Raw genomic sequence first — 21,526 nt, forward strand, 5'->3', positions numbered from 1 at the left:
TTTCACTCACTAGAATGTTAAAAGCAAAATGTCGCAAATGTACAGAAGCTGGAGGTGGCGGCTTTCTCGCAGCGAGGCACAATGGTGAATGACCACAGCCCAATTCCTCTGCGAGGGGAGGATTCAGCGTGAGATTTGCACATTCCTGCATAGACTGTTGTTGGTCACGCCTGGGAAATTGAGAGGTCAAAAGACAAACCTGATGTTTTTCCCTTGGTTGGGTGGGGCCACGGAGGGTGCCAGAAACATAAATTGGGGCAGGTCCTTGTAACTGTTCTGTATCTCATGCTCTAGAATGAATGGTTGTGTCCCTCCAGAATCCATAGGTTGAAACCTAATCTCCAGTGTGATGGTATCAGGAGATGGGGGCCTGGGAGGTGATTAAGTCGAGAGGGCAGAGTCGAGAGGGATTAGTGCCTTTATAAAAGAGACCCCAGAGAGCTCCCTCGTCCCCTTCCACCATGTGAGGACACAGTGAAAAGACAGCCATCTGTGAACTACCAGACGCTGAATCTGCTGGCCTCTGGATCTTGGACTTTCAGCCTCCAGAACTGTAAGAAATACATTTCTGTTATTCACAAGCCACGCAGTCTATGGTATTCTGGTACAGCAGCCCAAACAGACTGAAACCTTTCAGTTTCTCATTCAGGAGGCAAAGCTTTCAGAAGGATGTATCAGTAGAGGTTGCTCCCTGACCCTTCTAAAGGGGATAAGAGTATCCTGGAGTCAAAATGAATGAAAGCCATGATAGTCCAGGGAGGAGCTGGGCAGGTCTTCGTGTAACCCATGTGCCACCTGGGTGCCCAGAATGCGGCTCTGCCACCCAGGTTCTCTCCTCTCCTCTTCCTCTTTCTGCTTCTCTTCTCCTCTCTTTCCTCCTTTTCATAACAGCACCATTTGTTAAGTTTTGTCATGAACCAGGCTTTTAATACATGCTTTTGCTAGCACAACAACCCTGCAAGGTAGGTATTAATATTCCCATCTCACAGATGAGGGAATGTGAGCTTCTGGGTTTGAGGAACTTGCTCAAGGTCGTAAGAGTTGTGGATTCGTTTCCCATGGTGCTGTAACAAATGCCCATGAATTAGAGGCTTAAACAACATGAATTTACCATCTCACGGGGTCGGAGGTCAGGACTCTAAAATGGATCAGCAGGGCTTTGTTCCTCCTGGGATCTCTGGAGGCAAATCTTTTCCTTGCCTTTTCCGGCTTCTAGGGGCTTCCTGCAATCCCTGGCTCGTGGCCCCACATCACTCTGAGCTCTGCTTCCATCTTCACATCTCATTCTCTGACTCTCCTGCTGCCCTTTTACAAGAATGCTTGTGATTATATTGGGCCCACCCTGACAATCCAAGATAATCTCCCCATCTCAAGATCCTAGCTTAATCACAGCTGCAAAGTCTCTTTTGCCGGGCAAGATAACGTACTCACAGGTCTGGGGGATTACGAAGTGAATCTCTTTGGGCGGGGGGTGTCATTATTCTGCCCACCATAGCTAGTGAGTGGCCAAGTCAGGATCCAGACCCAGTTCTGTCTTATTCCTAAGTCAATGATCTTTCTCTAAACCACACTGACCCTCCCTTTAGTCCCTCTTCTTGGAGCAGCCCTGGACCCTTGACAAGCACAGCATCCGAGACAGAAAGGGACGGCAGAAGACCACAGGGCTGGGGACATGAGGAGGAGGAGAAGCGCCTGGTGAGGAAGAGAGGGACAGGAGAGTCCACGGCCAGACCACACTCACACAGAGGGAGGGGTGCCTTCAGGTCCAGGCAGGAGGAATTCACCAGGGAGGGAGCAATGCCAACCCTGAGGCTTTAGATCTCAACCCACCAAGGCACAGAGCACCAGAAGCAACTCTTCTCGCTCTCCCTCTGCTCAGGCGTGCCCAAAGGCTGCTGTAGCTCCTTGCCCTCGGAGACAGGCTACCTACCTCCAATCCCAGCTGTGTGACCTGGATCTAGATATTTCATCCCTCAGTACCTCAATTGCCTCATCTGTAAAATGGAGTTACACTTAGTTTATAGGGTTTTCATAAAAAATAACTGTGTTAATATATGGAAACGGCTTAGAACAGGGCCTGGCACAACACAGGTGCTGTGTAAACGTCAGGGGGAGGATGCAGCTTTTGAGGGGAGAGGGGAGCAGTCTTTTGGGCCCTCTGTGTCTAAACTTAGCCTGGTCATAGGTGCTACAGCTGGGAAGATGGGGTCACGAGGGTCATGCGTGCTGAACCTATCTGTGCCGCACAGCGTGTGCATCAGCGCCCCCACCTTCCGTCTGGACCCCGGATTGATCGCCCTCTGGAGCATCCCTGTTTGCAGGGACCTCTGGACCTTAGCCGGGTGCAGGGAGCACTTCCTCATGGAGGCGACGGTGGGTACCACAGGAAGCATCCCTCTACCTGTGGTCCACACCTGGCTATTTTGGAGACTCCTCACCAAGGCTGGACCACAAAGACTTTCCAGAAGACTCACTTCGAACTGTGTTTCTCCTCCCCCTGCCGTTTCAGTTGCTGGGCCGAGGATGAGCTGCTGAATGTGTATGTTTGGAAGCAGAATCTCAGCGGGTGGGAAAATCTAGTGAAATTATGAAATTTGAAGTCAGACAGACTGAGCGCCAGCTCTGCTGCTTATAAGCCTTGAGACCCAGGACACGCTGTTTCATCTTCCTGAGCTTTAGTTTCTCATCCGTAAAATGGAGGTAATTATAGGGCCTTTGTGAGCATCATAGAACACAAGCAAAGTTCCTAGCACAGTGCTTGGAGCATTTGGTAATAAAGCCCTGACATCTGATGACGGGTTCTTCTGACATAAGTGGTCAAACTGTGTGGTTTTCCCACACCAGCCCCCAGTGCCAGGGAGTGACAAGCCTTCAGAGTCATCTTTTCCAGCTCTTCTAGGGACAAGAAGGCCCCTTGGGAGACTAGCAGTGTCTGCTCCATGATGTCAGGCCTGGCCCGAGGAGGCCAGGGGCGGAGCAGGATTGAATAGATATCTAAGCTCCTAGATCTGGGCGGCTCAGCAGGGCGGTGAGGGAGGAACAGAGAACACAACCGCGGTAAACCTGGAGACCCGGGGACCTTTGAACGCATCTCATGGTGCCAGGGTTTGGCCCCTGAGGATGGTGGAAACCTCTGGCGTGGAGAAAGTGGAAAGCTTCCTGCCACCTGGGGACACTTCTCAGGCTTGGTAGGAGGTGGCGCTGTTGGCGGGGATTTGGGGCTTGTGTGAGGTGAGCCTGAGGGGAGATCAGATGCCCTAGCGGTCCCCTCCCCTCCAAACCAGGTCCTCAGAGCATGGTACCCACCATCACCGCCATAAGGAAGTGCTCTCAGCGTACCAGAGCTTGGTTACGCACTTAACAAAAGTATCCTTTAATCCCATCAAGTGGCTGTTATCACCCTTTTATAAAAGAGGGCACTAGCCTTGAGAGAGATTTAGGAATTAAGGTCACACAGCTGGTAAGTGGCAGGGCCTTGATCAAACGGATGCTGGCCTGCTCCAGGACCCTGCTTTTTCCTTCTTGCCAGTGTCTCTCTTCAGCCTCTCCCCTCCTCAGAGGGGTCCCAGATCCTTTTAGGGCCTCGGAACCCAGAAAGGAAGGGACAGCAGTGGCTGGACAGCATCAAGAGGAGGACACGGTGGTGAGGGTCTGAGGACCCCCTCCTCCAGGCTGGGAAGGAGGAGGTGGGCGGCAGACCAGCCTGGACCACACCTCCCACGGAGGGAGGGCAGCAGGGTCTTTGGGTGGTTCACAGAGCTGTCCAGGAGACAAGCACCGGAGAGGGGCAGACAAGGCCTGAGGCCTCACCTGTCAACACTGAAGCATAGCAAGTATTTACCCAGTGCCTTTAGCCTGGGGTCCAGACCCTCCCTCACCTGTCTGGACCCATGCCCAGGGGCTGCCGACAACTCCTGGCTGGAAGTGCTTGTGCTGCCTCCAGAGGGTGTGCGGCACGGCAGGGGGCACATTAGACACAGAGGGGAGGGTTGCACAAAGGAAAGAATTTCCAGGACTCCCAGGACTCGCACTGAGAACTTCAACCTTTTGGGTTCTTAGGTCTTTTGCCAGGCCAAACCATCGCTAATGGCTTTATCTTGCTCCTTTGGCAACAACAAGGTACGTGTGACCCCAGCCTGGCCAACCAAAGAAGCCCAGCCCCCTGGCCACATTGATTGAGCCAAGAGACGAGGACACAACACGTCAGGTGCTCTCAGAGTCTTCTCTTGGCTTCAGACGCTGGAGGAGACTGTGGAGAGAGGAGAGGAGCCCCTCAGTTGGGATGCTGTAAGCTTGCTGCAGTCTGACCGTGTGGAGTGAGACCGTCTACGGTGGAAGAACGTATGGACACATCTGAGACTGAACGTAACCTCTGGAGAACGTGAGTGCGGCCCCCAAAGAGAAACATGGGAGTGGGAGATTGGGAACAAAGCGCTGGTGCCCCCTGGACACCCCAGGGTCCTATGGGCATTTTGCTGGCCTGTGGAGGTTGCCACTAAGGATGCAGGATAGCTTACCTGCCACCACTCCAACTCAGTTCATACTATAGCCCCCATGGAGTACGACATGAACAGCACCCCCTGGAGAGGTGCACGTTCCACACAGCCACCTGTGGGACCCTGATCACAGATGAGGAACTGAGGCTCAGAGGTGAAATGACCTGCCCAAAGTCCCACAGGCAAGGTCTCCAGACTCCAGGCTCTGACGGCACCGCTGCCTCCCGCTTCACCCCTAAGGCATTGCCCAGGCCAGAGGAGCCAGCACTCAGCGCTCCAAATGATGCACGTGAGCCTGGGAGCCGTTGTTCCGCATAGCGCTCCTGTATCCAGGTGACTCCATGGGTTCTTTGTTGGTCCAGTCTTATGAAGCCCTGGGCTCCTGCGATCGAATTTACACTACAGGTGAGAGATCAGCATATGGGGAAGGCTTCACGACATCTGTGGCTTTTGTCTGACTAGCAACATTTCTCCCTCTTCTGATAACAGGATGCCACCTTTGCTTTGGAGAATAACTGTCCCCCATTGGATGCAATCTCTGTGGGACTGTCCACCAAAATGTCTCACCTTCCCCGGTCAGGAAGTGGACTCGAGCAGGCTTTTGGGGCCCGATTCTTTCTTGGACCTTGTTCTTTGGGTTTCCATCTAACTTTTCATGCAGCTCTGGTGGCAGGCCCTGTCAGTGCCCCATGCCCATCTCCTTGGCACTCATCATTCCTGTGCAAACCTGCGCTTCCATCCACACCCCTGCGATCCTTTGGCCGAGGGCTCTCTCTGGATGCCCAGAGACACGAGATGGGCAGGCCAGTAGGGCCAGGGAGTTGAAGGCCTCCCTCCAGCAGCCCTCATTCAGTGACCGGCGGGAGCTGGTGGATATATACCCCAGTTCCCTCACCCCTCAGGGAGACAACTGAGATGTGTTCTGCACAATGTCCCAGCCACCCTGGTAGGACTGAGGCCCAGTCTCCCACAATGGTGACCTCAGTAATGCACACAATTGGTTCTCTTCTTTTCTCTGCTTCCCTTCCTCTCACTCCCCGGCCAGTGCTTCCCCAGATCAACTCCCAGAAAACTACTTGGAATCTAATATCTCATGGTCTGCTCCTGAGTGAGCTCAACCTAAGACAACCCCACACCTCTTCTGGAAAATTCCTATTCTGCTTTAATTGGCAAGAGTCTGTTTCTGTTACCTGCAACCCACGGAGCCTATCAGAATTAATAGTGGTCTGAGTGGTGTCACATTGCACCTGGCTGTAATAACCTATGGATGTCTTTCTAAAGACCATCAGAGCTCTGAAAGGGGAGCAAGAGGGTCTCATGAGCCTTTGTTCTAAGCTCTTTCATATGCACGCTCAGAGAACTTGAGCTCAGAGCTATGCTTGGATGGCACATGGCCCCAGCACATGAGGTCTCTTGTGACCCCAGGTCACTCCTAGGGGGAGGACTGGCCTAAAAATTCCTCCTGATTGATGGTGATCAAGCCAGGATTCCATGCACTGAGAGAGAGAAGGCAAGTACTGAAGCTGCTGTCTGCAAGCCCCGTAGATGGGCTTGGGATGGCTTTTGGAATGAAGCACCACATCTACGTCTTGGAGGAGATGCTGAGTTCTTGGGGATCCAGCCAGATGAACCAGGAACTAGAAAAATGTGGTCCTTGGAATAGAGTGCCACCTGTGTTCCACATAGATACAGCATCGGGTGGTCAGTGGCTAGATCCACTGGGCTAACTGGAGCCCAGGCTGGTGCTCAGAGCTCTCTGCAGTCCTCAAGTCCAGCTGACTGGACACCTGGAGTCAGGTTCCTTGCTGTCCTGAAGTTGCATTCAGTCTCGGATGTATTCATATAGTCAACACATGTGTGCAGGGCCTGGCGGATATGAGGTGAACCAGATGTTCTCCCAATCCTCTCTCCAAGGAAGGATGAGATAGTCACATAAGCAAGACGGGGCCCTGGAACAATACAGGTGCTGCTGGCATAGACGTCTGTGCAGAGGAGGGGCCCAAACTTGGGGGAGCTGAGGGACAAGGAAACGACCCAAGGGAGGTGATGGAGGGGCGCTCCAGGCAGGGGGTGCAGCATGAGAAAAGCTCAGAGGCATAAAAGCCTGGTGGGTGGTTCTGCCTGATGCAGTGAAGGGTTAAGTGGCCAGAGATAATGTTAGAGAGGCCAGCAAAGGCTCAGTCATGGAGGAGCCTGTATGCCACACCAAGGGGTTTGGTTTTCATCCTCAAATCAATAGAGACTGCATAATTTTAATTGAATTGATAACAATAATTGAATAATATTAAAAAGGACCATGTGGTCATGTTGCATTTCAGAAAGATTTCTCAGGAAGCAGAATGGAGAAGGAATTGGAGGAGGTGAGACTGGAGACAGGGAGACAATATGAGTAATGAAGGCAAGAGGTCATGGAGGCCAAATGAGGGCAATGATAGAGGAAATGTAGAGGGGGCGGTGGATATGAGATACGGGGAGGATGTGAAATCAGTCAGACCTAATTCCCTGAACGGAGAGGTAAGGGAGAAGGTTGGGGTGATGCTCCCATCTGCGTAGGGCACCTGGATCACAGTGATGCTGTCCACCCAGACGGGGGAACTGGTAGGTATGGCATCTCTGGGTGGAGAGGCGATGGAAAGCTGACTTTTGGACATTTGAAGAGAGGGGTCCATGAAATATCTCTGTCACTATTTCTATCACTGCCCTAACCATGGCATGTTATAAAGACCTGCTCAAGTGTCCGTATGTGTATTCCAGCTCCCCACCACTTGTGAATGGCAAGCTCTTTGAGCCTAGAGATCCAGGTCTCACTCATCTCTGCGGTCCCAGGACCTGGCACAGTGACTGGTGCCCAACGACAGGTGCTCAATACTTGTCAGTTGAATGGCAGGGTGGGTGCCCCACTGAGCGATGACTTCAGCCCATTCCCATCGCTGAGTGCCCCTTGGAATCACATCCCAGACAAGTAGATGAAATCTCCCCTTAAAGGAGTAGAGGGGTGTCCTTTCCCCCCACTAACATCGTGAGGGGCCCTGCAGCTCTGGACAAGTGGCCAGACTTGGGACATGGAGTCGGGTGGCTGAGGAGCCCAGGCAAGGCCAGGCGTGCAGCTGGCTATGCCCAGACCAGGCCTCCCTGTGTGGATGCGCACACCTGGGCGACTCATAGCAGGTGGATGGGCAGGTGGGGGCACTGGAGGCTGGAGGAAGGGTGGGGCAGGATGTGGGCTGAGGGGCCAGGGAAGGTGGCAGGGAAGGGCCAGGAGGAAGCAGCTGCTTTGGTGTTGCCATCTGACAGGCCCACAGCCTCCTTGGGCTCAGCTCCTCCACCTTAAGCCAAACACTCACTCCTCAGCGGGCGTGACTCAGACCTAATGGATCATGTTGCCGTCATCAAGGAGGGGCTGTGTTCCTGGAAGAGCGGGGCACCAGGCCAAGTCTCCGCAGGCGGCATGAGGGCTGCTGTGCCAGGCTGGGGAGTGCCCACTTAGCTGGCGCCAAGCCCCAGGCGTTCACCCTGACCTGGGCGGGGAGACGGGGCTCACTGGCTCCCTGCCCGAGCGCAGGTTTAGGGCCACTCTGTCTGTATGGCGTTGATCCCAGCACGTGTGTAGGTGCCCAGGGCTTTCAGAGCTTGGCCTCTGCTCTGCTTCCAGGGGTCCCCACTCAGGCACTCCCATGGTGTCACAGAGGCTGCACCCCTCTCACCTCACCCTCTCCTCTTCAGAGCCTCACAGCTGCCCTGGGAATCAGGCTGGGGGTGGTACATATCAGCGGGCCCATTTCTCAGATGGGAGCACATGTGCAGGCCCAAAGAGAGGAAGGGGTGCACCCCAGTTCACCCAACAAGTTAGTGGTAGGGCTGGGACCTGAGTGTGGGCTGGCCCTCTCCCTCCTGCCGCATCCTTCCTCATTCATGCCGCTCTAGCCATTACGGACTCCTTGATATTTATATGCCTGAGCATACATGCCAAGCTTTTTCCTACCCCAGGGCCTTTGCACATACAGTTCCTCCACTTGACAGGCTCCTTCCTGCTCGCATGTCGCCATCTAAAAGAGCAGCCTCCTTCCCTTTCATCATTTTCTCCCCTTATGCCACTTAATTTCTCTCCTACAGAACATATCATGAGTTTATTTTGTATTTCTTTGTTGTCAGCTGCTAGAAGGCAGAGACTTTCTCCATCTTATACACAGCTGAATCCCTGGTGACTAGAACAGTCAGTGGAATATAGTAGGCACTTAATTAATATTTGTTGAAGGAATGAACAAACCCAGATCACCTCTCTCTAGTCCAGAGCTCTCTCACTGTCCTCTCTGCATCCCAGGGAAGCTGGGGCAGGGGCCTGATGAGGGCAAGTGGCTCAGGCTGGAGGGAGGCAGCCTTGCCCCTTTGCCAGAGACATGCCGGACACTCTGACCCAGGCCACCTGGGGTCTGGTGCATGTCGGGGGCTCTCTCAGGGCCTCACGGCATCCCAGGAGCATGGAGGGATCAGTGTGGACAGCAGATGCCTCTGCTTCTGAGCTCTTTCCCAGGGCTGCCACCATCTCTGTCCGTGGACCCACTGTCCTTTGCCCCCTCTTGGATCTGTCACTCAACATTATTTGGGCACTTTCTGTGCGCTGGCCTCAGGATTGGCACCCATCCCAGAGAGCTCTATCAGCAAGGCTGACAAGCAAACACGCCCAGAGCACAGGAAGCAGACTCTGACAGAGGAAGTGCGAGCAGTCAGGGTGGGGCATTTGGGGCAGGCAGCAATGACCTTGCCCGGGTTGACCAAGGGCAGTGGGGAAGATTTCAGAAGTGAGGGCTATTTGAGCTGGTATAAGGGATGGGGGGTGGGGGTGTTGCAGATGGAGATGGGAGACCCAGCATTGCCGGCAGAGAGAATAAATTGTGCAAAGTGTTCTGTAGAATGAAGAAGCGTGGGGCCGGGGGGGGGCAAAGGTGAGGCTGACAAGGTAGGTTGGAATCAGACACTGAAGGGCGCCTGGGCTTCGTCACTGGGCAGTGGGCTCCATCACAGCGTTTTGGACAAGGGTGACTTGCCCAGTTTGCATTTTGGGAAGCTCGCCTGGCCGCTGTGCACAGTGGTTTGGAGTGGCAGGTGGGGAGCCAGGTGCATGAGTTAGGAGACCATCAAGGTAGCCAGGTCAGTGATGACGGTGCCAGGACCAGGGCATGGCGGCGAGTGTGGAGGAGGAGGACGGACAGATTAAAGGGCTGAGTAGGAAGCAGAACCTATACGCCCAGTGGGAAGGCACAGGAGGCTGCCAGATTGGCTTCCAGACTCCACCACTGGAAGGTGGTGGGATGTGGGTGGGGGGCGGAGATCTGGCCCCCTCGGCCATTGCTGGCTCATCTCATGCCTCTCTCTGCTCACTGACCTCACCTTAGCTGCTCTGGCCTCTGTTCCCTGGATGTGCCAAGCTTCTTCCTGCTCAGGGTCCTAACACATTCTGTTTCCTCTGCCTGCAACACTGTTCCACTCTGCTACAGCCTGCCCCTCCCGCTCATCCCTTGGCCTCCTCTGACTTCCCAGATGGATTTAGAACTTTTTTTTTTTGGTGAAGAAGATTGTCCCTCAGCTAACATCTGTGCCAGTCTTCCTCTATTTTGTATGTGGGAAGCTGCCACAGCATGGCTTGATGAGATGTGTGTAGGTCCCACACCTAGGATCTGAACCCATGAACCCCAGGCCTCCAAAGTGGAGCATGTGAACTTAACCACTAAGCCACTGGGCCAACCCCAGACTTCCCAGATGGAGAGGTCGGTCTTGGATCCTCCCAGAGCACTGAGTGTGTCTCTTTCATGGGGCTGATCCCAGTGGTGATGACACAGGTCTGCTGGCTGCCCATTTAGTACTAGTCACTCACTTAACCACAAGCTCCTTGAGGGCAGGAACTATGTCTGACTCATTTCCTGCTGTATCAAACACTCAGTATGGAGCTTGGCACCTCGCTGCTCCTTAAACTCTTGTCGAATGAAGGAATGAATTCTGAATTAATGAATGAGGTTTATTTGGATACACGGACATCCACAGGGATGCTGTCCCATAGCAGTTGGACATAGGAGTCGGGCTTATACTTTGACAGGAGGACCGATCAGGAAGCTTGTTACTACGAGTGAATCTAGGAGGGGTGGGTCCGAGGAAAGACCTTGGGCAGGGGGATGGGAGGTGGGCTCGGCACCCCACAGGCTGCTCTTGATTTTACTCTGGACTTTGAAAGATGCAGAATTCAAGCTTCCTGGTCCCTTGAAGCAGCTAGAACCATCAGCAGCCATTCCTGCCACATTGATAGAGGTCTAACGTCCAAAACAAGGAGGGTGACAAACTCCTTTGCTCCTCCCTGTCCCCGTCTCCCTCTAACCTGGGACACTGGCAGAGAGACCTGGGGACCAAATGAGAAGTGCAGAGAGGCCCAGGAGCTTCATCATATGCAAGGGTGGGGGCAGGCGAGGGGCTGGACCTGCTAGCCTGGAGGTGCTCATGAACCCCTGGAGGGTTCATGGAGGTGCTCACCTTGGGTTCATGCAGGTGCAGGAGGCTAGAGACAGAGCTGGGACCCCTCAAGGAGTCTCAGGGAACCGACCTCTTGTGTGAGGAAGGACTCTGTTTAAAGCCATCTAAAAATGAGACTGGTAGGTAGTGAGCTCCCCGTCGCTGGAGGAGAAATGACTTCCTGGTGGGGTTGCTGTAGGAAGACCTGAGTGGAAGATGGGAGGCAGGACTTAGATGACCTTTAAGGTTCCCCTCCCTTTAGGAGATGATGTTCTTCCTTTAGCATGGGAAATCATTGTTAAATATTTGCTCTGCCTCGCTAGGCAATGGAAGAGCAACTGCCACCCACTTCAGAGGCATCTGCGGGCCCAGGAGGTTCCTGAGGAGGGGCAGGAGGATGCCACAGCTGAGTCAGGGCCCTCAGATTGGGCTTGGCTGCAGATCTGGAGCATCTATCCATCTGTCCGGGTGTCTATCTGGCTGCTTGGGGCCCCCGAAGGGGCTATTCCTGAACAAGAACCCTTCCCACTGACTCATTTAACTATTCTTACGACTTATCTGTAGTCTTGACATCTTTCAAAATAAAAAGGTTTTTTAAAAAACACTGAAACTTTGATTCAAATATTTCAGAGTGAGGCTCAGCATCTGCAGTTTTAAATTCTCCCCAGGGAAATCTCATCTGCAGATGCAGCTGAAAATCACTGCTCTCAATGAACTAGAGAAATGCATATGTAAATCAAACTTTCTTATTCTTTTTATAAATCAGAAAGTCTTTGAAAGCAGATAACCAAATTGCTCATTCATAGACGTTGTAGGAGTATAGGAGAGTTTCAGATACTGAATTTTCTTGAAAAGAATCTTGTCTGTATTTAACCCTTTGAAATGCAAATTAACATATACACTTGAAACAGGAGGGTGTCTTCCTTATGTTTTATTTTGCCTTTTTTCCCCCTCTGTCAGTTGTGCTCTCTTCATAGTGCAAAAAAAGAAATAAAAAGAAATAAAAAGAATCATTTCTGTTTATGTTTACACCTCATTTCACTCTCTGCAAAATGTTTTCCCATCTGCTATCCCCACCCTCATCCTCACAGCAGCCCTAGGAGGGAGACAGAGGCAGAATTATCATCCCATTTTGTGCATGGGTAAACTGAGGTCTGGTTAAGGAAAGTGGCTTTTCTGAGTACACACAGTTGGTTGGCCAAGGCACTGGCAAAGGAACCGGTGACTCCAGCCCCTTTTCCCTCCCTCCTGCTACCTCAAGTTGCTGCTTTTTTTCCTGCCTCTCCTTTTCTTTCTCTCGCTCTCTGACTTAGTGTCTCTCTGTTTTTCTCTTTCGACTTCCATTTCCCTCTCCTTCTTGAACGCCCTCAGACTGGTGTCAGCTTTGCAAGCTGTCCAAACTTTTCCTCATGCCGGAAATCTGCCAGCCCCACAGCCCCACGCACCACAAGCTCAGCATCTCTGCCAAGAGCAGGCCCTTTCCGGATGCCAGGGTGCAGAGGTTAACTCTGGGTGATGCTGCTGGTCAGTCCATCTGGCCCCAGATAAGGGTGGGGATCAACACTATAAACAGGCCCCCCATCCTTCCCCCGGCCCAGGCCCCCACTAGCTCAGGCCACCTCAGCCCAGGATCAGCATGGCCGTCCGCCTGTGGGTGGTCGTCTTGACCTTGGCTGCCCTCCTCGTGGTGGACAGACGTGAGTGGGCAGAGCCTGGATTCTCTGTGGCTTGGTGTTGGTAGGTGAGCTTGGGTGGGACAGGGGCAGGGCCTGGAGCCCCCTGTGAGGCCTCGGTTTTCTGCATATTCCTTCTTTCTGCATGCCTCCACTGTGGTGGGGAAAGCCCCTGGCTAGGAGGAAAGAAACCTGGGTTCAAATCCTGACTTTGGCCCAGAATTGCAAAAGTTCACTCCCCCCGTGGGGCCTCATTTCTCCAGCTGTGAGGTAGAAGGTTGTTCTAGCTCAAAGCTGCCCTGAGCAACTACTGGGCTAGAGCAGCGGCAGGCAGAAGGGAGCAGGCCTCTGGCGGGGAGAGGGGCAAGTCTGCTGGCTGCAGGGCGGTGGGTGCTGAAGGGAGACTGGCCTGCGTCCTCTGAGCTCCCCCTCCGCCTGCTGGGCACAGTGCGGGACTGACAGCAAGCAAGCATGTGAGCACGGGAGCCCCGCCCTGGGCGGGACACACACAGCTGGAGCGGGGCCTCCTCGGGGCCTGGGCATCTCTACAGCCTCACACTTAGTGACACTACCAGGCATTGTTCTGGGCCCTTAAAATAGGCCAGTGACTAAAACAGAGTAAAAGAACTGTCCTGACGGAGCTTAAATCCAATGCCAGAGCAGGGAGGGGAACAGACAGTAAACACGATTGGTGCAGTGTGTGTTCAACAGGATGTCAAAAGGTGATAAAGGTTAAAGGGAAAATATTGGCAGGGTGTTGGAGATTGGAAGGGGGCTGCAATGTTAAATCAGGAGAATTCTCTCTCAGAGTCTGATATTTGAGCAAAACTTGAAGGAGGTGGCAGTGAGCCATGTGGATAACTGGGAGAAGTGGGTTCCAAGCAGAGGGAACAGCCAGTGCAAAGGCCCTGAGGTAGGAGCATGCCTGGAGTGTTTGAGGTACCGCAAGGAGGCCAGTGCAGGAGGAGGGGAGTGAGAGGCAGGGTGCAGAGTGATGGGAGAAGAGATGATAGAGGCAACTGGAAAGATACTGGGTAAGGCTTTGAAGGCCAAATGAGAGGCACTGAGGGTTCCAAGCAGAGTTATGTGTTAAAAAGATTGCTCTGGTTGCTACGTCGAGAATAGACTAAACGGGGAAGCAGGGAGACTACTTATGACCCACCTGGACAAAGCCATGATGTTATAGGGTAGGGCCTGGCAGGACCCCAAGGCCATTGACCTCATGGCTAGTCCCACACCCATTTCCCCAGCCAGGGACATAGATTTAGGGGCTGGAGCAACGAGAATGGGTCTGGGGGCTCTGACCCAGCACAGCCTGCTTCCTCCCAGCCTGGCATCTCTTTCCTGAGCAACACCGAGGAGCTCTGCCCTGAAGAGCGTCCTTGTGCCCATTTCAGAGTCTTGCCTGGGCGGAGTGAGGAGGGGGCACCTTGGGCCAAGGTCAAGGACAGCCTGGTGGCAAATGCAATTTCTTCCTGCATCCTCCAGGAAGGAAGGTTCTGAAGTCCTCCTTCCCATAATGCACTTATGGTCAGTTCCTTGAACAGTCACTGTGTGGAGGGCATTGCCACATGGGAGCAGAGACAAAGGAGCCCCAAGGAGCTCCTTTAGGTCCATGGGAGGCAGGACTGACCCAGCGAGTGGGACAGCATGTGGCGGCATGAAAGAAGCTGCTATGTTCTGAATGTCTGTGGGCCCCAAAATTCATGTGTTGAAATCCTAACCCCCCAAGGTGATGGAACTGGGAGGGGACTTTTGGAAGGTGAGTAGGTCAGGAGGGTGGGGCCTTCAGGAATGGGATTAGTGTCCTTATAAAAGAGGCCCCAGGGAGCTCCCTCGCTCCTTCCCCCATGTGAGTACACAGGGAGAAAGAGGGGCTATGAACCAGGAAGATGGCCCTTGACAGACACCAAATCTTCTAGGGCCGTGATGTTGGACAGCCCAGCCTCCAGAACCACGAGAAATAAGTGTTTGTTGTTTATAAGCCCCCAAGTTTTCGGTATTTTTGATATAGCAGCCCAAATGGACTAAAACAGAAGCCTGAATTCAGGCCTGCTCAGGAAACACTGGGGGCATCAGGGAAGGTTTCGCAAGGAGGTGGCATCTGAGCCTCGAGAGGAGGGTGTGAGTCAATAGGAAGAGAAGGGGAACAAGGACATTTCAGGCAGAGGAACAGCATGGACCAGAGCAGAGCCTGTTCTGGGAGGAGCAAGCAGAGAGGGCTAGCTGGGCGTGGGCACATGGAGGGGTGCACAGGAAGGGAGCCCAGAGAGGAAGTTTGGCATCAGCCCATGCTGTGCCCTAAACATAAGATGAACAAGCTTAAAAAAAAAAAAAAAAAAAGATGAACAAGCTTAGTGACCATGACAGGAAGCCATGCAAGGGCTTTATACTTTTTTAATGCTTTTTGGTCCCTTATTAGTTACATTCCATGAAATGCACAAATCATATCACTCAAAGAATCTTGCTCAATGAGTTTTGACAATGCATATTCCTGTGTAACCCAAACCCCTATCAAGACACAGAACATTTCTATTGCCCCAGAAATTTCCCTCCTGCCAGTCAATTCCCTCCCTGACTCCACCTCCAGAGGCAACCACGGCTCTTTCTTCCACCATAGGTTAGTTTGGCCTGTTCTAGAATGTCACATAGAAAGTTGCATTGTGGGGCTGGCCCTGTGGCTAAGTGGTTAAGTTTGCGTGCTCCGCTGCAGGCGGCCCGGTGTTTCGTTGGTTCGAATCCTGGGCGCGGACATGGCACCGCTCATCAAACCACGCTGAGGCAGCATCCCACAAGCCACAACTAGAAGGACCCACAACGAACAATATACAACTATGTACCAGGGGGGCTTTGGAGAGAAAAAGGAAAAAAAATAAAATCTTAAAAAAAAAAAAAAAGAAAGTTGCATTGCCCCCCAGGCTGCCCACGACCTTGGCCCGAGGTGGCCCCTCCATACGGCAGGTAGTCTTTTGCGTCTGGCTTCTTTTGCAGGTTTCAGCAGGTTTTCGAGGTTCAGCCATGCTGTTGCATGTGTCAGTTGTCTATTCCTTTTTATTGCTGGGCTGTATCCCTCTGTGTGTGTGTGTGTCAACAGTCTCTCCATCCTCCTGTTGAAGGACATCTGGGTAATTTCCAGTTCCAGCAATTCTGGCACAGAAAGGGTTGTGAGCAGTGTGGTGATGGGCCAGACCTGCACTTGATGCCCCAATGCCACAGTGCGACAGCACATCAGAGGTCTTTTACTCTCTATTCCCCTCTCCCCCTCTACCCTGGAAATTGCTAGCAAGAGCATCCCCAGGAAAAGCTAAAACCACAGTGCTCTGCATGCCTCCCAGTGACGGAGAGCTCTCCACTTCTGGAGACAGCCTCCTTCACTGAGACATAGTTCCCACCGAGAGAAAGTTCTGGAACCCAAACCTGCCTTCTGAAGCCTCCTCGCATGGATGGGCTCTGCCCTGTGACGCTGAGAAGAGTCACCTCTCCCTTGTTCCCAGGACAGCCCTTCAGAGACTTGGGGAGCCACCCACCCTCCTCCACTTTACAGACACCTTCCCTCCACCTGTGGCCTTGGATGTGGCTCCGGTTCCCTCCTCCCCGTCATGCTCGCCAGTCACGTCACAGTTGGCTCGTGTCCTGGAAGCAGTTCGTCTAGACCTGGAGGGGCTGTGGGGCACACAGGTGTGAGTGGAGAGAACCAGGCTGTGTGCATCCCAGCGCTGCCCTCAACAAGCTGTGTGCTTCCCCTGTGAGTTTCCCGTTTCCCCAGGAAACAGAGTCGGATCTGCACGTGGTCTATGCGGGGTGCTCAGGGGTGACACCCATGGAGGATGAGGGAAGTTGACTGTGATGCAGTGCAGCAGAGGCCTCCGATGACCCAGCGGGGAGCTTGGCGCTGGGTGGCCCTTCAGCACTGTGTGAAGGCAGACGAGGGGTTTGGGCCGTTGTACCCACATCAACCCGGGGTGGACACGGGCTGTTTCTGGGAGGGGGATGCGACCTTGGGCAAGGCACTCCCCTTCTCTGAGACTAATTCCTGGGAAGGAACGCAATATCCCTGGCAGCTGAGGAATGAGTGCCTCAGCCATTGGTGGGGTCTGGCTGGCAGGCCACAGCATCCACTACTGCCTCCTTTGCTCCCTGTCACATGGCAGTGAGAGGTGTGAATAGTTAAGAGCACAGATTCTCAATGCCGGGCACACAGTAGCTGAATTGCTATTTTATTGTTATATGGTACATAACAATCTCAGTGGAATCTGACGAGGAACAGGCTGGACTGTCACCTCCCTAATTCTTTACTTTCTCTCTCTGTTTATGTAACCCGAGGTCACAGTGGCTTTCTGGGAACCTCACTGTCTGGTGACTCACTACTTTCCTTGAGGAATTCCGAGTTGGGTAGTGGCTGGGATAGGTCCCCTGCAGGTCCTGAGACCCCTGGACCTGGGCCTGGAGCTGACATCACTCAATTCTTGCCTTTTTGCCTTTCAGAAGTGCCAGCGTCGGCAGGAAAGCCCATTTTCTCAAGAATGGTAAGGTGGCCATGGCAGTTCTGGCCCCAGGGCTGCTGTTCTGGCCTTTCGCCTGCAGAGGGGAGCCATGCTGGGAAACCAGCGTTTTTCTTCTTTACACTCCTGCTCAGATGACTCCGATGGCTCCACAGTGGCCGGGGTGGCCTCCTGAGCCTATATGTTCCCAGAGTAGCCCTTCCAGGCCGAGCAGGCCCAGCCCCCTTGCCAAAGTTGCAAACTTGACCTCAGGGCCCTGGAGAGATCTGCGCGACCGGGTCTCCAAGGCCCCGCTGCGGCAGTGAGATCCCCGGCCCAGGTCCGGCAGGACGGCACGCTCTCTGCTCCGCACAGTGCAGAGGGCAGGCCACGGGGTTCTGGCCCGGGAGGCGACCCAGTGCACTGATGGCCTCGTGGAGTGTGCCAGCCTCTCCACCACACTCCGCCGTCTACCCCTGCACTCTGGAGCACAGACACCAAGGGGTCCCTGAACCCCAATTCCACCTTGGCCCTGGCTCTGCTGTCTCCGGGGCCCAAGGCAGTGGCACTGGCCTCCTTGAGACCCTCATCCCACTCTTCACCTAGGGGACAGGAGGCACAGAGCCACCTCCAGCCATCAGCATCGGCGTCTTGGCCATCAGCCTGGCAGAGCCCAGCACCACTTACTCTGCGCCAGCCCAAGTGCCAGACACTTTACATGCATTATCTCAATTATTCACAGGTCTCGCAGATGAGGAAACTGAGGCTTGGAGAGTGGAAATGGCTCTTCCAAGTTTACACAGCCAATCAGTGCGGCACCCAGGTCTCCAGGGCCCGGGGCCTCCACTGCACCGCCCTGCCTCGCCCTGCCTCCCACCCCGACCCCTTCCCAAGGCTGACCAAGTTCTGACTCTGACCTCAGGCTGGCCTGAAACCCTTTCAGACCGAGCCTCAGTCAAGCCCAGGCCCTGTCCCACTTCTCCAGCCTTCTCACACCAAGAGCCCGGGAGGTCATGCAGGGCAGGGTGAGTTCAGGAGCCCAGGGAGGATGGTCTCCTGGGAATGATGGGTGGTGCTGTCTCCTGGGGTCCTCAGCGGAACCAGCGCAGAGGTTCTAGTGAGACCCTCTGAGGAGTGTGTGCACCCATCCCCAGGAGCTTCAGAGCACAAACTCATTCCACACACTTAAACACAGGGACACACCTGGATGCCCGCATACCTGGGCTCAGCAGACACAGGTGCACACTTTGTACACTCCCACAGCCACAGCCACACACACACATACCAGCAAACACACCAAGGGGCCCCTAGTGGTTGGTTCCATGCTCACTGGAGCCACGCTGGCACCTTCTTGAATTGGGCTCCTCCCTGGAGCCCTGCTGGTTCAAGCAGAGCCCCTGGGTCCCTCGCTGCCTCTGAATCCCTGTGCGCCCTCCCTTCCTCCCTCCTCCACAGCCCATGTGACCACGTGGCAGAGTCTCTAGACTGTCCCCAGACATCCAGCCTGGTCTACGGCACTGACCAGGTCACGTATGACAATGACTGCCAGCTCTGCTTGACCCGGATGTAAGTCCACCCCCAGCTTCCCCTGGGCTTGCTTGGGTGGTCCCATCTCTGTGCACACGCATCTGAAAGGAGCAAGACTTGACCTGCATCATCCTTCACACACACTCGGCCTGAGCAGAGTCCTCCAACATGACAGGGGCCCCCAACAGACTAAACACAACTGTAATTCAAAGGCAGCATGTGGCCCAGCAGAAAGCCACGGCTGGGACAGGGCTGTGGGCGGGGCAGAGACCTGGGTTCTTCTGGTTCTACCCCTGACTCACTAGGCAACCTCACTTGTCTATTTATTCCTCCTGCCAGCAATTCTGTATTGAGTACCTACTATGTGCTGGATGCTGGGGCTACCACAGGACAATGAGCTAGACAGCATGACGCCTCCCGGGCATGTGCTCAGTCTGTGGGGGAAACCACGCTGACCATCAGCCAACTGCAGCACAGGATGCTCAAGGCTCAGACGGGGCTGCCCAGGGGACTGGGGGTGCAGGGCAAGGGCAGAGAAGACTTCCCAGAGGAGGTGACATCTCAGCTCAGCCCTGAGGGAGTAGAAATGAGCTAGGAAAAGGCAGGAAGAAGGGAAGGTAATTCTAAGTAAAGAAATGAGTTTGGAAAGGTCTAGAAGGGAAAGGAAGTCTCTATTTGAGGAAATATAAGAAGCTGGATGTGCTGGAGGATAAAGTTTAAAGGAGAATGGGAGAGGCAAGAAACGAGTCTAGAGAGGTGAGCAGGGCCACATAAGACCCTGGTACGTCAGATTGCCCATTTGGTCTCATTTCCTCATTAATAGGACCCTTGAGCTGACCAGAGCTCAGAGAAATCGTGGAAGAGAAGAAAGCCTTTGGAAGCTGTAGCCCTCTAGACAGATGGGCAGGACAGCAGGACAGGGTGCTAACTTAGCAAAAGATCATGACAATGAAAGACTCACGGTTACATGGTGGGTGGAAGTGACAGGCTGGGAGGCTGGACGTGAGGAGTAGGGGGTGCAGGGAGACAAGAGCAACATTCCTAATGTGTGAGCTTGGGCGGCTGGCGGTGCCATGTGCCCACACGGGGGGCAGGGGGATGGAGTAGGTTTGTGCAACAATGCTGCTTGTGGACAGTTGGGCCTCTGGGACCTCTCAGTGGAGAAGTGCAATGGACAACTGCATGAACAGGCCCAGAATTCAGGACAGAGGTCCAGGCCAGACAGATTTGTAGCCACTAGCATGCAGTGGCGGTTGGAAGCCCAGACAGCTGAAATCTCCCAGGGGGGAGTGCAAGAGAGAGAAGCCATAGAAGGATATGCCCAGGGCGCCCTGAGCTGCCCTGCACCACACATTGGGTGGGTGGGTAGGGCTCAGCAGCGTGTTTGGAGGGACTGGGCCAGTGTCCCTGACGGAGACATTCCAATTCTTAAGGAAGTGGCCTCATCCTTGTCTCCTGTGACCCTATAAAAACCAAGAGGACATCCAGATCAGGAAGGATGGCAAATGCCAATCCCACAGGAGCCCCTTAAGCCAGGAAGCTTCAGGCTGGAGAGCGGTGGTGGCAATGGAGAGGATGTGACGTGAAATAAAAGATGCAGCCAACCCAGCCCAGTGAGCCAGTTATCTTTTGGGACTCCGAGGAGGCAGCTGTAGGGGTGGAGATCTTGCCCTGTCCGCCCTGCTCTGAACCTGATGCCCTCTCCATCACTCCAATGCTCCTCCACCCCTGAGAGAGCCCAGGTATCTTCTGTCTGCCTGAGGTCAGGGCTCTGAGAGGCCAGCCCAAGCCCAGGTCACAGCCCAGCGCTCCTGTCTGCCCCCACCTAGCCTGTCACTGAGGCCAAGAACCTAGGTGAGATCAGTACCCTCCGTCACTGCCAGGGTACATCGCCCAGCCTCAGACGGCCTTTGTGAGGGTCCCACATCCCTCGTGGCCTCCCTGGGTTATACTGGTGCCCTGAGTCTCTCTCTCCCTCTCTCTCTCTCTCTCACACACACACACATACACCCCCCACCATGACTGATATTCAGGCAGCTTGTTAAAACCTTGAACTAGGTCTGTAAGTTGAAGGCAGGTGCTGCCCCGAGCCCTTGCGTGCCCCCGGAACCCCGGCCACCCACAGTGGATGACTCCAGACCTTGCTCTGCTCTTTGCGTCAACATCCACTGACTGGTTGTAAAATATGTGACATTAGCCATGACCTCAGGCACACACAGCACACATGCACACATACCACAGCCCACAGGAACACGCAGCATCCAGAAACCCCATAGAGAGAGATCCCAGCCTGTGGCATATGTCAAATACCCGCTTGTTTGCCCAAAGCCTACGGGAGGAGCCTCTTAGAAATGGTGGCAGGAGAAAGGAGTGCGGAGATGGGCCTGGCCAGGAGGAAGCAGTTTCACATGGACCCAGATTCCTGCTCTAGGGTGGGCAACAGAGCAGGAAACGCCCAGTGGGAAAACACACACACCAAGGTCTGGAAGGAGAGTGGGGGCAGGGAAGGCAGGAACCAACATTCCCCGGACCATCGAAATGGGAACTCCGGGCATGAATGGTTGCTGACACAGTCGCAGGTGACAGGGACTGTGAGGTCACCCACAGCCCTTCTACTGCTACTGATAATAGAAACTGCTGTTTCCCACCCGCATAGGAATGATGTATGATTAAATTTGGCTGTGAGAGACCAAAAAACCAAAACAACAGTAGCTTAAACAGATAAAAGTTAATTTCTTTCAAACACAGACCTATGTAGTATGCCAACTCCACGCTCCTTCCATATTGTTACTCTGCTATCCTCATCACACAGTTTCCACCTCAAGTTCCAAGATAGCTGCTCCAACTCCAG

The 21,526-nt window shown here is 53.9% G+C and overlaps 1 protein-coding gene and 2 long non-coding RNA genes across 3 annotated transcripts; 2 read left to right on the forward strand and 1 right to left on the reverse strand.

Annotated features, from left to right (window-relative positions):
* Positions 1-3,438: 3,438 nt before the first annotated feature.
* LOC139078639 (uncharacterized) lies at positions 3,439-12,015 on the forward strand. Its single transcript, XR_011531667.1, has 3 exons — positions 3,439-4,119; positions 4,237-4,381; positions 11,318-12,015. It is a non-coding gene; the product is annotated as an uncharacterized lncRNA (long non-coding RNA).
* Positions 12,016-12,630: 615 nt separating this feature from the next.
* On the forward strand, positions 12,631-18,791 carry SPINK4 (serine peptidase inhibitor Kazal type 4). The gene is made up of 4 exons (XM_070590203.1): positions 12,631-12,691; positions 17,153-17,193; positions 17,755-17,840; positions 18,604-18,791. The coding sequence occupies exons 1-4, from the start codon at positions 12,631-12,633 to the stop codon at positions 18,716-18,718; spliced, it is 303 nt and encodes a 100-aa protein (XP_070446304.1). The 3' UTR covers positions 18,719-18,791.
* On the reverse strand, positions 15,026-16,339 carry LOC139078637 (uncharacterized). Its single transcript, XR_011531665.1, has 2 exons — positions 16,227-16,339; positions 15,026-15,814 (listed from the first exon to the last, which is right to left on the reverse strand). It is a non-coding gene; the product is annotated as an uncharacterized lncRNA (long non-coding RNA).
* Positions 18,792-21,526: the final 2,735 nt, after the last annotated feature.

Source organism: Equus przewalskii, chromosome 22 (genome assembly GCF_037783145.1).
Source record: "Equus przewalskii isolate Varuska chromosome 22, EquPr2, whole genome shotgun sequence".
In the NCBI taxonomy this organism is placed as follows: Eukaryota; Metazoa; Chordata; class Mammalia; order Perissodactyla; family Equidae; genus Equus; species Equus przewalskii.